The sequence below is a fragment of the Diabrotica virgifera genome, chromosome 9, assembly GCF_917563875.1.
Source record: "Diabrotica virgifera virgifera chromosome 9, PGI_DIABVI_V3a".
NCBI lineage: Eukaryota > Metazoa > Arthropoda > Insecta > Coleoptera > Chrysomelidae > Diabrotica > Diabrotica virgifera.
In genome coordinates this window covers 217,157,180-217,174,670 of record NC_065451.1, presented here as the reverse complement: position 1 = coordinate 217,174,670, position 17,491 = coordinate 217,157,180, and the positions used below count along the sequence as shown (strand labels likewise).

General features: G+C 33.6%; 1 protein-coding gene across 18 annotated transcripts in view; it reads left to right on the top strand.

The window, feature by feature from the left end:
- LOC126891618 (multidrug resistance-associated protein 1) overlaps positions 1 to 17,491 on the top strand; it is a 225,239-nt gene that overhangs the window by 100,998 nt on the left and 106,750 nt on the right. For 11 of the 18 annotated variants that reach the window (XM_050660813.1, XM_050660814.1, XM_050660817.1 and 8 more), the window contains exons 11-14: positions 1,850 to 1,983; positions 6,269 to 6,476; positions 13,104 to 13,124; positions 16,424 to 16,894. In XM_050660813.1, coding sequence (XP_050516770.1) covers positions 1,850 to 1,983; positions 6,269 to 6,476; positions 13,104 to 13,124; positions 16,424 to 16,894 — 834 coding nt within the window. The remainder of the gene's footprint in view (positions 1 to 1,849; positions 1,984 to 6,268; positions 6,477 to 13,103; positions 13,125 to 16,423; positions 16,895 to 17,491) is intronic. The other 7 variants (XM_050660827.1, XM_050660828.1, XM_050660822.1 and 4 more) reach the window with 1 other exon arrangement.

The window sequence follows — 17,491 nt, the reverse complement described above, 5'->3', positions numbered from 1 at the left end:
AAAAAACACATATATCCCTTGTTTATGGAATTACACACCTCGAATAATAGCACCCCGCTTAGTCGGATATTAATGAGTCTCTTAGATAGCTGGTACTATTAATTATTATACATACTTTCTTAAGCATTATTGATAAAAATTGAAGAAAAAATCTTTTGAGTAAAAGGTATATTTATTTGAAAACCCCAATAAAGGGCTGCATTAAAAAACAGAACGTTTTCGCTCTAAAGAGAGCATCATCAGTGTTCTAAGCCTAAAATAAGTATAACCATAATTGTGAAGACAAAAGTAAAAAATTTAAAGGTTGATCAAGATAAAAAATTAGGTTATACTCACAAGCTCTACATGCTAAGCCACCAAAAATACATGGGTTAAAACCCTTAAAATGTCGACTAAAAGTCTTACATTGACATGTGTATTAAATCCTGGCGATGGATGAAATTTAGAGAGATACCTCAAAGCATCTTATGACTATTCCACGAAGCGTGTGGGTGGTTAAGAGTCGATTTCTCTATCTTCACAAAGAGAAAGGTGAAAGCCAACTGATTACAGGTGACAGGTGTGAAAGCGTTTCTGGCTAATGACAGTACGAGACAGACAGTGTAACTTGAAGTTTTGTGAATTGAAATGTAGTTAGGTACACTAGCCACTAGTTTTAAAAAATTATTTTTAGTAAAATTCCATAATAACAACAAACATCGTGTGCAGGGATAACTTTATTTTCACTCCTTATATTATTCTTGTTAGCTTAATATGGAATACTTGTAATCCCAGCACACGATGTTTGTTGTTATTGTTGAATTTTACTACAAATAATTTTTTAAAACTAGTGGCTAGTGTACCTAACTACATTTCAATTCACAAAAATTTAAGTTACACTGTCTGTCTCGTACTTTCATTAGTCAGAAACGCTTTCACACCTGTCACCTGTAATCAGTTGGCTTTCACCTTTCTCTTTGTGAAGACAGAGAAATCGACTCAATCACCCACATGCTTCGTGGAATAGTCATATGATGCTTTGAGGTATGTCTCTAAATCTCATTCATTGCCAGGATTTAATATACAACATGTCAAAGACTTTTAGTCGACATTTTAAGGGTTTTAACCCATGTATTTTTGGTGGCTTAGCATGTAGAGCTTGTGAGTATAACCTAATTTTTTTATCTTGGTCAACCTTTAAATTTTTTACTTTAGTCTTCACTAATTATGGTTATATTTATTTTAGGCTTAGAACACTGATGATGCTCTCTTTAGAGCGAAAACGTTCTGTTTTTTAATGTAGCCCTTTATTGGGGTTTTCAAATAAATATACCTTTTACACAGAAGATTTTTTTCTTCAATTTTTGTAATTAATGGTATTCGCGGTGTGCAAGTACTTGGAGGGGAAACGAGAAACGACCGTGCGCGAGTCGCGGAGAAATATTGCAACTATCTTAAATAATTCATATTGTCAATTGAAATTGTCAAATTGACGTATATTTCATACCTTCTGTCATTGAAGCAGAGAAATTATATATTGCTCCACAATATTGATATGCAATTATTATATAAAGGTAAATTTAATTAATTGTATTTTGCTTGCAGTACTGCATTTTAATAACTAATTTTATTTACTACATACAATTGTTTACGTTTGCATAACATAACCTGCATCTTATTTTTTCTTCTTATTATTTTTTTGCACTATGCAGCAACCAGGACTAATATAATTGGCCAATATAATTAAAAGTGCGAATAAAAGTACAGAGCGTAGAAATAGAGGTCGCTTTGCCGAACTTGCACGGTCCCAATACAGCCAGCTACAAGATTTTTTTCCTTATGGACATTATTGATAAATGTTGTGTTGTAGGTATCAATTTATCTGGAGGTCAAAAACAACGTGTTAGCGTCGCCAGAGCAGTCTACTCGAATGCTGATATATACTTTTTGGATGATCCGTTGAGTGCTGTAGATAGTCACGTTGGAAAACACATATTCGAAAAGGTAAATATTTTTAACTTAATAATTCGGTTAACATTATTAGTCGTAGATATTTGAGATCATTCGCCTCTTTGACAGTTCCTCCATACAGAGCGGACATCCAGAGGTTATCTAAATTCCGTCTCTTTGTGAAATTGACTACTACTGTTTTACTAGGATTGGCAGAGAGTTTTTCCCTGTCGCACCACTTAGTAAGGATATGTAATGTTCTTTGAAGTGTGCTGAATAGAGCACTACCATATTTTCCTCTTACCATAGTTATCAGATCATCCGCGTAGGTCTGCCCCCTGTACATAAGAAGCGCAATCAGGTCATCCACCAAGAATGATCACAGGAAAAAAGAAAGCGCTCCCTCCTGTGGGCACCACTTGGTTATTTTGCATAAAATCTCCTCTACTTGCAGATGGTATCCATCCAGAGTTCTTGATACACAGTGGTGCATACACGAAACAGTGGCTTGCAATGTTCTTTAATGATATACTTCAGTCAGGTAACATTCCTTTCTCACTTAAGCGAACAAAGATAATTGCAATTCCGAAACCGGGCAAATCAAACGATAAGCCAGAAAACTACCGCCCCATAGCTCTACTCAGCATGGTATATAAACTATTAGAAAAGCTTCTCCTCAACAGAATTAGTCACAGGATACTAGAAAATGTCCCCATTGAACAAGCTGGCTTCCGCCCTCATCGAAGCTGTACGGACCAAGTGCTGTCATTAACAACTTTTATAGAAGCTAGTTTTCAAAAGAAACAAAAGACAGCAACAGTATTTATAGATCTAACAGCAGCATATGATACTGTTTGGAGACAGGGATTAATATATAAACTGGCCCGCATTATCCCCTGCAGAAAGATAATTAACCTCATTGACAACATGCTGACCAACAGAGCCTTCCAGGTTATAATGGGAAAGGAGACGAGTAGACAGATGAAACTTAACAATGGTCTTCCACAGGGTTCTGTCCTTGCCCCTTTACTTTTCAGCCTCTATATTGCTGACATGCCTGAAACCGAATCTCGGAAGTTTGGATATGCTGACGACTGGACCCTTGCAACAAGCCACCAATCTTTAGAAACTACAGAAATCACTCTCACGAATGACTTATCCATCCTCAGCGAATACCTTAAGAAATGGAGACTACAGCCAAGTACTACAAAAACTGAAGTATCAGCTTTTCATCTAAACAACAAGTTGGCAAACAGAGAATTGCGAGTGTATTTTAATAACAAGCTGTTAAAACACAATAAATACCCGAAATACCTTGGGGTTACTCTAGACAGAACGCTCACATTCAGAGAACACCTGACGAAAACAGCAGCAAAATTGAAAACACGCAACAATATAATACAGAAACTCTGCGGCACTACATGGGGGTCCACAGCATCAACATTAAGATCCTCTGCTCTTGGCCTGATATATCCGGTGGCAGAATACTGTGCTCCAGTGTGGCTAAATAGCAGGCATACCCACCTGGTCGACACCCAACTAAACCGTACTATGCGTATGATAACAGGCACAATTAAGCCCACCCCTACAATGTGGCTACCTACCCTTAGTAATATAGCACCACCCAACCTACGCCGCGAACATGCATTGGTTAAAGAATATAACAAAATAATGGACAGTCGCCAGCTTCTAGTCCACAACGACATCCCCGATATTCTTGGAAACCGTCTCCGATCCAGGTTACCCCCTCTACAATCTGCTCAAGCGCTGCAGCAATCCAACTTTGACTTAAATACCCGATGGAGAGAAGATTGGGAAAGTAGGACAGATCCGCATTACCATAGTCTACCGGACATCATAGGGAAACCTGGCGAATTTGAACGTCCCCGTAAGATTTGGGCAGCCCTTAATCGAATTCGAACAAACTGTGGAAGATGCGCCGACTCCCTCCACAGATGGGGTAAACTCCCCTCGCCTTCTTGTGACTGCGGCGCTGCAAGACAGACGATCAGTCACATTGTTCAGGACTGCCCACGCAGAGCATACACAGGCGACCCTATAGACTTTGTAATGGCAACCGAAGGGTCAATCGAATATATAAAAAAATTGGACATCTGTTTGTGATGCATTGTATAATGCATAAATCTAACTATATTCTGTGATATACTTAAGCCATACGCTAAATAAAATAAAATACTTGCAGATTGGTTAGAATCAACCTATTTTCCAGCATTGTTTTGATCCAGTTGCATATGATAGCGGATAATGCTGCATCATAAAGATAATCTGGTAGTGCAGTATTAAATGCGTCTTCTGTAGCTAGAAAGGGGGTTAATGCAATATCTCCATTAATAATGGAGTGACTAATCTTCTGCACTCTTCGTCCAGTGCTGTTTCTGTTGATTATTTTTCTTCTTGATTTGCACGCTGTTTGCCACTGAGAGAATAATACCTCAATGGTCCCTTCTTAATATGTCTATTAAGATTTTTTTCGACAGTCTTGAACAGAAATTATCTAAGACTGGTCGGCCTGTAGGATTTAGGTAGGGCATTGTCTTGTTGTCCTATTTTGTGTATGTATACTACCCCTATCAAGCCAAGCTCTCCAATCCTTTTTGTAGTAGGGCACGAAATAATCAGTCCTCTCCTGTAGATTTAAATGCAGCAAAGTGGTTTATGGTCCACTTTACGTTCTTTGGTTTGATATTTATTGCAGAGAATTTCCAGTCTGCTCGCCGAGGACCTGCTCCAGTCTGTTCATCAATAATAATTGTTGAACTTAGGAATTGGTTCTGTAGTAAGGTCTAGCGTTTCCTTTTTAAATTCGGTAAAGGTGTCGTCAGGTCTTTTAAGAGGATCGGTACGTATTTTCGGCTGCAATGCTATTCAAATGGGGATTCATTTTTTTCGAATCCTGAGAAAACTAATAAGTATTTTTGAAAAATTTAAACGCAGAATGAAAGATTACGTTATTAGCGAGGGCCGAAAGTCCCTGAGAACTTCTATAATGTTTATTTTAATAAGTTACAGGGGTGAAAAAACTAAGAGAAAATTTAGTGTGATTTTTAATTTCAAAGATCTCATTCAAAATAAACTTTTTATTTATTCTAAGGGACTTTCGGCCCTCGGTAATAATTTAGTCTTTCATTCTGCGTTTAAATTTTTCAAAAATATTTATTGGTTTTTTCAGGATTTGAAAAAAATGAACACAATGCCGTGGTTATATTTTCCAAATCTGTCTTTGTCTTACAACGCACTCAACCGAATATAATATTGTCAGCATATATTGTCAGTCAGACACTGACAATCAGTGACAATTTTAAATATTTGACATTGCATCGGGAATATTTTGAGAAATTGATTAAATATTATTGATATATAGTGTATTTGATAAATAATTGATTTAAGACGTGAACTTAATAAAAAGTTATTTATTGTGTATTATTTATGGAAGATAGAAGTAGATCAAGATATATTCTGTGATCCAAGTATTTTGTTGTTAAAGATGTTCAAAATTGTAAGCGTTCCATAGTAACAATATATTATTAAAATCACTTTAACACTTTTCCTCTTTTCTCGATTGATTATTAGTTTTTGTTGTACAAATAAATTATTACAATCACTGAAAACATAGTTAGTGAAAAAATTATCACATTTATTAACTGAATTAATAATTTGCAATTATAAAAATAACAGTTATCCAAGAACATTCAAAAGCCATCTCTTTAAATTAATTATGACATTTTCAAGTAGAATGACATTCTAGTAATGTTTACATATCCATACCAGTGTGAATTTTACTACACGTAATTTGCCGTGTAAAGACAGAAAAAGTAGGGATGCACGTAAAATATTTGCGAATTATGTACCCATAGCCTTAAGTAAAGTAAGCCTGGTGCCTGTGTCGGATCCTTGGAAATAATCTTGTGGATTCTAGTGCTGGCAGTTATATCTGAAATACTCTGGCAGAACTTCCTCCAAGATTCCATTATCCCTTTATTGTATTTAGTAAGATTTTTTCTGTATATTTCTCAATTCCAAAATTCTTTGGCTTTATTCGTAAGCCTCCTTACTTCTTTTTTTTTTAGTTTTTCCAATCTTCTTCTCCACCAAGTACCAGTTCTCCTGGTATGATGTGAGAATTGCTTTCCTGTTTAGATCATTCGTATCTAGCAATGATATAATTTCAGATTCATTTTTCGTTTTGATTCAGAGGCGGGCAAGCATCTACACTGATGAAGTTCAAAACAGAAACCGCTGTTTGTAGATTGTACCTTGCCTCTGAATCGAAATGAAACACAAATTGTCTTTTAATTCACTTCTTTTAATTTCATTTCAGGTGATCGGTCCCCATGGATTGCTAAAAAGCAAAACCAAAATCCTCGTCACACACGGAATCACGTATTTGCCACAAACTGAAAAAATCATCGTTCTGAAAGACGGTAGAATTTCCGAGACGGGAACATATCAGGAACTCCTGGATAGAAAAGGAGCATTCGCCGAATTCCTTCTCCAACATATTACAGAAGAAGCCGAAACCGAAGCAGGTAAATATTTAAATGATTTACTGAAATATAAAAAAATTATTTTGTTTTGGTAAATATTGCGGAAGAAACGATTTCATTTTGTAGAAATTGCTCTGCACTGTTTATTAAATTTACTTACAAAATTTTGATATTCAACAGAGACAGGACATTTTTGAACATAAAGAATCTTGAAAATTATATATAGCATACCTAGAAAGTGTAGGAATTGATATATTCCTTCCTCTTTTTCTCCTAGAGCTGTCTGCGTCCCATTTTAAAGTCTCGATAACGTTATTTATCTGTCGTTATCCACGGTATTACATTCTCATTTGGAGGCCTGCATCCTGTGTCTCTTCTCAGGTGTTCTTCATTCAGTAACTTTCGAAAGTACTCATACCATCTTTACTTTATTTCAACATCAGATCTTAACACTCTTCCATCCTTAATCTCCACGGTATTACATTCTCATTTGGAGGCCTGCATCCTGTGTCTCTTCTCAGGTGTTCTTCATTTAGTAACTTTCGAAAGTACTCATACCATCTTTACTTTATTTCAACATCAGATCTTAACACTCTTCCATCCTTAATCTCCACGGTATTACATTCTCATTTGGAGGCCTGCATCCTGTGTGTCTTCTCAGGTGTTCTTCATTTAGTAACTTTCGAAAGTACTCATACCATCTTTACTTTATTTCAACATCAGATCTTAACACTCTTCCATCCTTAATCTCCCATTCGTTAATCTGCCGCACGTGAGTCAAGTCATTTGCTTTATAGTGGAGTCACTGAAGGTTTTCACCTCCGATTTCGTTGAACCTCCATAGATTTTCATGAAAATTGGTGAGTAATTAGAGGATACCTCAAGGAACAAAGGTGACATGATGCCAACTTGCGCTTTTACCCTAGGGGTGGATGCCACCCCATCTCGAAGTGAAAATTATTTTATTAAAAATAATACCATAAATCGATAGAGGGACAAATTGTAAGCAAAATTTGTTATATAAAGTTATTAATATAAATCAATACTTTTTGAGTTATTAAAGACCAAAAATTTTATTGTTTCGTAAAAAAATGCATGTTTTAAATCGGTTTTTCACATATAACTCAAAAACTATAAGCTTTTACAAAATAGTTATTATTACTGAAATTGATGACAATAAAAAACTGAATACATTCCTCACTTAAAGCACTAAACTAATGTTAGTTAAAAGTGAGTTATTGGCAATTGAATGTGTATTTTTTTCGACGAGTACTCAAATCTAAGTATTCAAGCTTAAATAACGGAAAAACGATGCAATGTATAAAATATACCTGCTAATCATTTATCAACGTACTTCGGAATACCTATTAAATGAGCTTCGGAACAAGTTAATATCGTCAAAATTAAGCAAGTTATGATGAAAATTAAAGAACCCTCTCGAATTTTTTAGGAAAAAGTGAAAAATAAAGCATACGCCATTTCCACAAAAATTAAAATTTATAGTAATCCTTACAAGAACTTCTTTATATTAGCATAAGTATTGATTTCAATAATTTTGACCGGTTTAGAATGCATAAAGATATAATTTAAGAAAATCATAATTATTGTAATTTTCATATTCTTTTTTTAATACATAACTCCAAAAATACTCAATATGCGTAAAAAATGAAATATAACCAAATTTTAGTTTTTTCTGTGTCAAATATTCCACCTCTTGTACTATTTCCATAGGATAAAAAATAACCGAGATAGAAACGTTTAAATCTACATTTTGCTGTGAAAACCACGCAACCGGGGCAATTTAACCTTTTATTTAAAAAGTAAAAGTAAGTTGTCTAAAAAATTAAATTTAACGCGGTTAAATAGCTCTTTGAATTTACTTTCAAACGGTTTTTAGATAAACCTGATATTGTAAAAACAGACGGAGTTATTAAAAAAAACATTTTTTGGAAAAATTTTTAAAAGATAAATTTTGAAAAAAATTTGGTGCATAAATTTTAATGCTATCAACATGTTCAGGGGCTCATTTGATAGATATTTTTAAGTACTTTGACAAATGTTTAATAAGTTTATGTTATAAAATGCATCATTTTCCCGTTATTTCAGCTTGAATACTTGGATTTTTTTACTTTTTTACGGTTAACACTAAAAGGTTTTTCTGGTAAAGCGTTTATTTTATTTCTTATTAGCTTCAATTTTAGTAATAGTAACTTTTTTGTAAAAACTTATAGTTTTTGAGTTATTGATGAAAAATCGGTTAAAAACATGAATTTTTCTTAAGGAAAATTAAAATCTTTGATCTTCAATAACTAAAAAAGTTTTCATTTATTTTAATAACTTTATATAATAAATTTTGCTTAGAATTTGTCCCTCTATCGAATTATGGGGTTATTTTCGATAAAATAATTTTCACCCCCGAGAAGGGGTGGCATCCACCCCCAGGCTGAAAGCTCAAGTTGGCAACATGTCACCTTTGTTCCTTGAGATAAATACATACCAAAATTAGGAAATTCGGTATTTTTATTTTTGCTGTAGTAAAAACACGTCTCCTACCACTGGTAAATGTTATTATTTGATATTAACATTTTTAAGCACAATAAGTAATAAAAACCAAACATGGTAAAAATCGGTAACTCATATTTTTAAATAACACCAACCCGATATATATCTTTACTGATAAAAATACTTTGTTGTAAACATATTTATAATATGAGAATCCGGTAGAATCATTTATCTTCTTTTTCCTGTGTAAAGTTACTAATTTTATTAGAAATATTTCTATATTTCTAAGTTAAAAACTGATAATTAATTTTATCGGAGATGAAGATTACAAAATTGTTCATTTTGACAAAATATATTCATGCGAAAATCCGATAAAGAATTTTAGACTATGATGGTTTATTAAATTTCAGCACACTTTTTTCCTGCGAAACCCCAGTAAAGTATGGCGTAAATTGACAATTGAATATTACGAAAACAAAAAAAAGCGGTTAAAATGGGGCCCATATTTATAATGAAAAACAAACTCAGAGCTTCCAAGGTACCACAGCAAATCAATTGTAGTAAATTTAAATTTAAGTGTACTGAAAAGTTGTCTGATAGACCAGGGCCCATCTGTAAAAATATTAGTACATTTGGACGTTGAGAGGTGACTCAAATTTTTTTGCAGAAATTGCTTGAAAATAAATCAGATAATAATATTTGAGTTATCCTCCCTCTCAAAAAGGTCCGAAACATTGTTTAAATAATCAAAATGTCAAAAAATTAAGGAAAAATTCGATTTTTTTCTTGGTTTATTGATTATAACTTTAAAAGTATTCATTTCCGAGAAAAGTTGTATTGACATAAAAGTTGCGTAATTAAATTTCCCACAATATAGAATTGGTTAAAAATTTACAAAATAGTCACCCTTGTTGCAAAATAGCAATTTTTGTGAAAAAAACATACAAAAACAAGTATTCGAATTTTACGTTTTTCAACCATTTATGCTACACTTAGGACCTTCATATTTCACCCTAAAAAACTTAATTATACAGTAAAACAATGCTGTAAATTTCATTAAGATCGGTTCAATAGATTTTGCAAAATAAATTTTGCAATCCAGCTTTCGTAAAAAAAATTCATTTTTTCAAAATGTTACAGGACTGAAAATAAAGCAGATAGCAAGTTGAAATTTTTTTTGCTTATAGAAGTGTACCGTACCTTTCATTTGCAATTTTGCAAAATTAAAATTGATTAACATCACGGCGTCAGGATTTTTTTAAATAAACATTAATTATTGGTGCTACGCGCAGGACAGCGGATAGTTTTCTCTGATTGGGCATTCCATTGACCTTTGATAATGATTGATACATTTAAATTTTTGTTACATTTCGATATAAATAAATAAATTTGTTTATTGCAAAATAAAAACACATACTCTATCCTTTGAAATAACACTTTTATTAGCAAAAACTTTCTATGTTCATATATTTTAACTTAAATAATAAAAGTGTATTATTTTTAAACATATGCAATTGTTTAAACAATATTTCACAAACAATAATAAAATTAGTTTGATTTTTGTGGAATTAAAATATTAAAATACAACAAAATATAGAGTAAGAAAATAATATATTAGATAAAGATAGGAAGAAATTTTGGTGGAAATCAACTTGTGTGAATCGAACACCGCTGTCCTGCGCGTAGCACCAAAAATTATTGTTTATTTCAAAAATTTTTTGACGCCGTGGTAATGAATCGATTTTAATTTTGAAAATTGCAACTGAAAGGTACAGTACACTTCTATAAGCAATAAAAATTTCAACTTGCTATCTGCTTTATTTTCAGTCCTGTAACATTTTGAAAAAATAAATTTTTTTTGCGAAAGCTGGATTGCAAAATTTAGTTTGCAAAATCTATTGAACCGATGTTAATGAAATTTACAGTATTGTTGTACTGTATCATGAGGTTTTTCTGGGTGAAATATGAAGGTCCTAAGTGTAGCATAAATGGTTGAAAAACGTAAAATGCCAATACTTGTTTTTGTATGGTTTTTTCGCAATTATTGCTATTTTGCAACTAGGGTGACTATTTTTTTAATTTTGGACCAATTCTATATTGTAGGAAATTTAATTACGCAACTTTTATGTCAATACAACTTTTCTCGGAAATGAATACTTTAAAAGTTATAATCAAAAAACGAAGAAAAAAATCGAATTTTTCCTTCAATTTTTGACATTTTGATTATTTAAACAATGTTCCGGACCTTTTTGAGAGGGAGGATAACTCAAATATTATTATTTGATTTATTTTCAAGCAATTTCTGCAAAAACATTTGAGCACCTCTCAACGTCCATCTCAAAACAGATGCGCCCTGGACTATGAAGACTATTGAAACTTTGTAGAAATTACTGGAGTCTAGTAGTAGTAGTCTAGTCTAGTAAAAATTTTTATTTTGTACAATATAACTGTCAAACTAATTAGGACTAGACTTGTCCCTAAAACTTCCCAAAGAAAGGAACGAACATTTAGTAAGAAATGTTTCTTTCCACTAGCTTACCATGAATGAATTCCAGTGTGTCAAATGTTTTTTAAAAAACGCTGTGTATGTGTATATTCTCAGATGATAGAATAAATGCTGTAACTAACAGTGATTCTACTGGATGATATTCTAAAGAAGACAATAGCGGAAAACGGTGACCAGTTAATAAAAATATCAGAAGATATTGGTTTGAATTAAAAAAAAACTCCTACTCTACGCCCTAAAAGGCTAAAACAAATTTCATCCAAAAAGCAACCATAGACTTACCAACTCCGGGCAATTTACCAAAGTTATATAAAAGTACCTTTCCAATAAGTGAAGCAAAGAAAACGGATTTGATAAAGATGTGCCAAGAAAATATTTTTCAGAAGAGGTGCATGCTTGAATCACAAATTTAAAAACCGGTAATTATATCGTAGGTCGAATTCCAGACGTAATGATGTGAGAAGAATCGGAAGAAGACGTATTTTACCTTTTAATTTTCTAAAAAGATAGCAGATTAATTTATTTTTGTTGGAATAATATACAATTAACTTTTATTTTATAATTAAAAAAATTCAAAATAAAAACCAATAAAGGTCTCATCTAATCTTCGGGCTCAGTGGAGATCTATAGCCTGTTATTGAAACACCAAAAGCACTTTTATAATTTATTGATAGAGACTGACACTAGGGTACCTAAAAAACCCCGGGAGAACGTAGCTGTACCGATATGTGGCTCGTATGCGAATTAACGTGAGACCCTTTTGATGAAACTACATATTGACTCGTTGAAGTTACTCGAAGGAATTAATTTTAAGGCACATCTTGCCTGGTTGAGTTGACTAGTGAATGAATTTAAGTGTATGTTCTCTCTTGTTGGCAACATGAATTGGGTCATAGCCCACACGACCAAAAGAACAAAGGTTTTTACTTAGTCAGCTGAATTAATGTCCATTGCCAAAATATTGTTTATGAATTATTGCAACAATTAAACAAATTAAATAGCCCGCACATGTTTAAATATGATAAAAAATTATTTCATGTGATCTACGGGGTGATAAAAATATACTGTTTAATATTGGATATGAATTATGAATATTTGATATTGAACAATGGTTTTGTTAGTTATCGGGTTTTTGCTCGAACCCCTCGATATGTTCAGTTACATTTTTTACTTTTGTTTTCTCTCTTATCCACTTGTTTTATTTTCTGTCTTGCAGTTTTATTCCCAACAAGGATCCTTCCATTTTTCTCTGAGTTATTTTTATTTTGTTTATGTTGGCCTTTGTTAATGTCCATAGGAAGGATGCACTGATCAAATACAAGGTACTGTTGTATCTTTATACTTTTTAATATCCATATTAACTTTCCAAGCGCTGCCCACGCCCATCTGATTCTTCTTTGTATTTCAATTGTTTGGTTTTGGTTCCGAACCAAACATATTACAGATATACCTAAAACATATTTACTTTTGTTATTAACAGACTAAAACAGATAAATAAAGGTATTATGGGTAGAGTGAAAGAATTTTCTAATAACTTAGTGCCTACAATTTTGAAACTATATTTTGTGCAAACTTTATATATTTTTTGTTCCAGTAACGCTACATTAGTGTCCTGTCTCTGAACTTTTGGGCAAAAAAATAATATTTTTTCGTTTTTATAGGTTCTAAAGTAAAATCTAACGGTATGTCGTTTGCAAAATGTAGATAAGCGTAGTTAGAGTGCAATTTTTTACCCATTTTTCACGTTTGAAGCCACTTGATCTTTTAAAATATATCAAATCGTTTATTTGGATTTCCGAATTTGATTGGATTTGAAATTGTTTTCGTTTGATTCGAAGTTTAAAAAGATCGAGATGGTTGGCATACGAATCATTCTCATTTTAGAGATCGTACCTATAGGTCATAAACGACATATTCTAGCTGTAGCGCGATTATCCATTTCATTTCATGTGTTTGATCATTTGCTTTTTTTGGCATGCTAGTTTTTTTATTCAAAAATATAGTAGAATAGTATAAATGATAAAAAAAAGATTGGGAGGCTAAGTTAGAGCCCAGAGAGCAAATTGGATTTAGATCGGGATATAGAATACAACCTACAGAATACAACAAATGATTGGCACTGATATTCGTGGACTACGAAAAAGCATTCGCTACTACTCTTATAAGCCAGCAAAAGAATATCAAAAGTATTGGTAGAAGCCGAATAGAGCATCGCTGAGGAAGACGTATGTTCACCAATGCACGCGGACATGTTGATGATGATGAGGAAAGACCAGTGAAAAAGACAAGATGATACTTATGTTCAAAAATCTCAAATGACGAGGGCTCAAACCTTAAAAGAAAAAAGGATAATAGTAGGATAATAATAGTTAAAGATACAAGGATATGAACGGTATTTAGTATGAATTAAGTATATTTTCAGAAATCACGATTTACCACTTGGTACGAAAATCTGTGTCATCAGATGCTATGTACAGTATGCGGCAAAATAAACAGTACTGAAATGAATATTGAAATGTTTATGATTATTTATATATTTAGTATAAATGATATAGCCTTGCAAACATCATTCACGACGACGCACGTTCCCTATAAAACAGATGTTAAAGATGCCCTCTGGCCAGTGGCGGATCTACGGGGAGGGAAAATGAGGAAATGCCCACCCTAACAAGGTCCAAAATTAAAAAAAAAAAATTGTTCAAACATAAAAATACACCCACCGCACCGGCACGAAAAACGGGCACCCCACAAAATGGGTCATTTTTAATGGCTCGTATTTCCTAAACCTGTTGTCCGATTTAAGTGATTTTTTTAATATCGCTGTTTATTTTTGTTTTTTAACAATATCGCTGTAATAATGTTGTTGCTAGGTAGGTAAATTTTCATTGTATACCAGGTGTACCAATCAAACTGTGTTTTCTTCTAAAAGTTCGGAACACCCTGTGGAATATTCTAGCATTTATAAAATTCTGAAATTAAGACTCAACTATAGCCTCAGCTTTTCTTAACATTCTGCTTTTTTATTCATTCGCTTATGTGGGATGATAAAAAAAGTTAGGTAGGTACTTTAACAACTAGCCATGTTCTTCCTCAATATAGGGTGTTTCTAAACAAGTGCGACAAACTTTAAGGGGTCATTCTACATGAAAAACTAATGACCGTTTGCTTTGTAAACATTTGTCCGCAAATGTTTCGTTTCCGTGATACGGGTTGTTGAATTTTTTCTTACAATCTGACGATTTATTTATTGCTCTAAAACCGGTTGAGATATGCAAATGAAATTTGGTATGTTTTAAGAGGTAGCTATTTTATATTCACCATTGGCGCACATACGGGTAATATGACCGATCATATTACCCGTATGCACGCCAATAGTGAATATAAAATTTTTAATTGTACGTCAAAAAAGGCGTTATAACTTTCTCTTAAAACTTACCAAACTTCATTTGCATACCTCAACCGGTTTTAGAGCAATAAATAAATCGTCAGTTTGTAAGAAAAAATTCAACATCTCGTATCTCGGAAACGTAGCATTTGCGTACATAAAGCAAACAGTTATTATTTTTTCACGCCGAATTACCCCTTAAAGTTTGTCGCACTTATTTAGAAACACCCTTAATTGATGAAGTACAGGGCTAGTTGTTAAAGTACCTAACTTTTTTATTATCCCACATAAGCAAATGAATTCAAAAACAGAATGTTAAGAAAACCTGAGGCTATAGTTGGATTCTAATTTCAGTATTTTATAAATTCTAGGATATTCCACAGGGTGTTCCGAACTTTCAGAAAAAAACACAGTTTGATTGGTACACCCGGTATACAATGAAAATTTCCTGTCTAGCAACAATATTATTACAGAGATATTGTTAAAAATAAGGCTATAAGATATTTAAAAAATCACTTAAAATATCTTGGATGGTTTTTCATTGGATGTTACCGCTCTAAAGCAAATTTCCCCTCCCAAGGGAAATTTCTAGATCCGCCACTGCCTCTGGCACGAAAAAAATCTTTAATTTTAGTCCTTAATTCCGAAATGGTAAACGGTGACCCCTTCAGCATTCCCCATGTGTACGTATCTGGTGGCGTTAGTTCTGGTGACTGGAAGTTCCAAAAATGATCACACAGTATTTGAAGAGACTCTCTGGCAGTGTGACAGGTTATCTAGTCCTGCTGAAACCACTGTTGATTTTAAGCTTGGACCATTTTTGTGACCTTTTCCGTAAGGCCGAAAATAGTACTCCATTATAAAAAATTTTTCTGCAAAACTGAAAACCATCCTGAAGTATCTAACATTAACATAATATTGACAAACGTTATAACAACGTTCAGAAACCACTCAATACGTTTCGGCACATGACACATACAAATTTGAGGCGTACGAATTTCAGTACTGTTTATTTTGCCGCATACCGTATTTTATACGTTATTATACGGATTAGAGGCCGGGATGCTTTCTGAAGCTTCTTTAAGAAAACTGGAAGCCTTCGAGGTGTGGTGTTACAGACGCATTTTAAAAATTTCACGCGTGGATCGTGTGACTAATCTTGAGGTCCTGCGTATAATGGGCAATGTATGCTGATTATTAACACAATCAAAGAGCGCAAACTAGAATACCTTGTCCATGTTATGAGAAATGAACAGAAACTATGTCTTGTTGCAACGTATTCTTCAAGGCAAGGTATTTTAAAAGCGCGGACCAGGGAGAAGAAGAATGTCTTGGCTTCAAAACCTGAGAAATTGGTTCAATACGTCTACAAGCGGATTATTTCGAATAGCTGCAAGCAAGGTTAGGATAGCCATGCTGATCGCCAACATTCGGAATGTATAGGCACCGTAAGAAGAAAAGTATGTAGTTTGAATCTAAAGTTAAAAGTATATTTTTGTCGAAATCATTCGTTTATATGAATGCGTTAGTTTTTTTTTTAAACTTTGTTATTCGTTATTAAGTATATTCATTGATTTGTACATTACAATTTTACAGAACTCGATGAACTCAAAGACCAACTCGCCGACACACCATTATCTCAAGAAGTAGCAAGACAACTAGTCAGGCACAGGTCTCGCGTCTCAGAATCTCAATCAGAAACAGGCTCCGACCACATCGGCAACGGATCTATCCAACGCCTCAACAGCGTGGACAAAAGCAACCACAAACTATCCATAGATGACGGTAAGAAAGGTCCAAAGAAAGGCGAGAAGCTAATAGAAACCGAGAAAGCAGAAACGGGCAACGTCAGCTGGGCCGTCTACAAGCATTACTTGAAGTCTATCGGATTGGTGTTTATGTTGGCCACCTTGATTTTTAATTTAGTGTACCAAGGTTTCAGTGTCGGCTCCAACGTTTGGTTGGGGCTTTGGTCAGATGATCAAAAGATCGTCGTCAACGATACCGTTGACACTGCAAGACGAGATATGTATCTCGGGGTGTATGGTGCTCTAGGTCTTGGACAAGGTAAGTTTTTGAACGTTTTCTGTGCATGAATTCAGTGCTATTTATGATGGTAATAATGTATTTTGGGTAATAATTTGGGTTAAAATATACTAGCTTGATTTAATGAAGATATTTTATATCGTAATGAGACTGAAACCATATTTATTCAAAATATCACTTTGTTTATCGCACATGTTTTGAAATGTTGACAAAATCTACGAAAAACTGTAAAGAAAACACTATTTTGTTAAACGAATAGTATGTTCTTGGCTGTATTTTTAGTTACCAATTGTTACGGACGACAATTCGAACAAGTTTTAACTCTATTATCCTCTTAAATGCCCCTCGTGTATTTATACCTTATGATTTTGTTGTAGATGATGTCGTGAGTCATCTGTCTGGTCACTGGGTTCCGTAGAATGTACTTCTTTTCTCACCCTGTTTATGATTCTGTATACTGCCTTTTTAATTCTCTATACCTTCCCCCAGTCACTCTCTTATTCCAAATATCACTTTGATTTTCCCACATATTGTGAAATGTTGACAAAATCTACGAAAAACTGTAAAGAAAACACTATTTTTGTAAATGAATAGTACATTCTTGGCTGTATTTGTAGT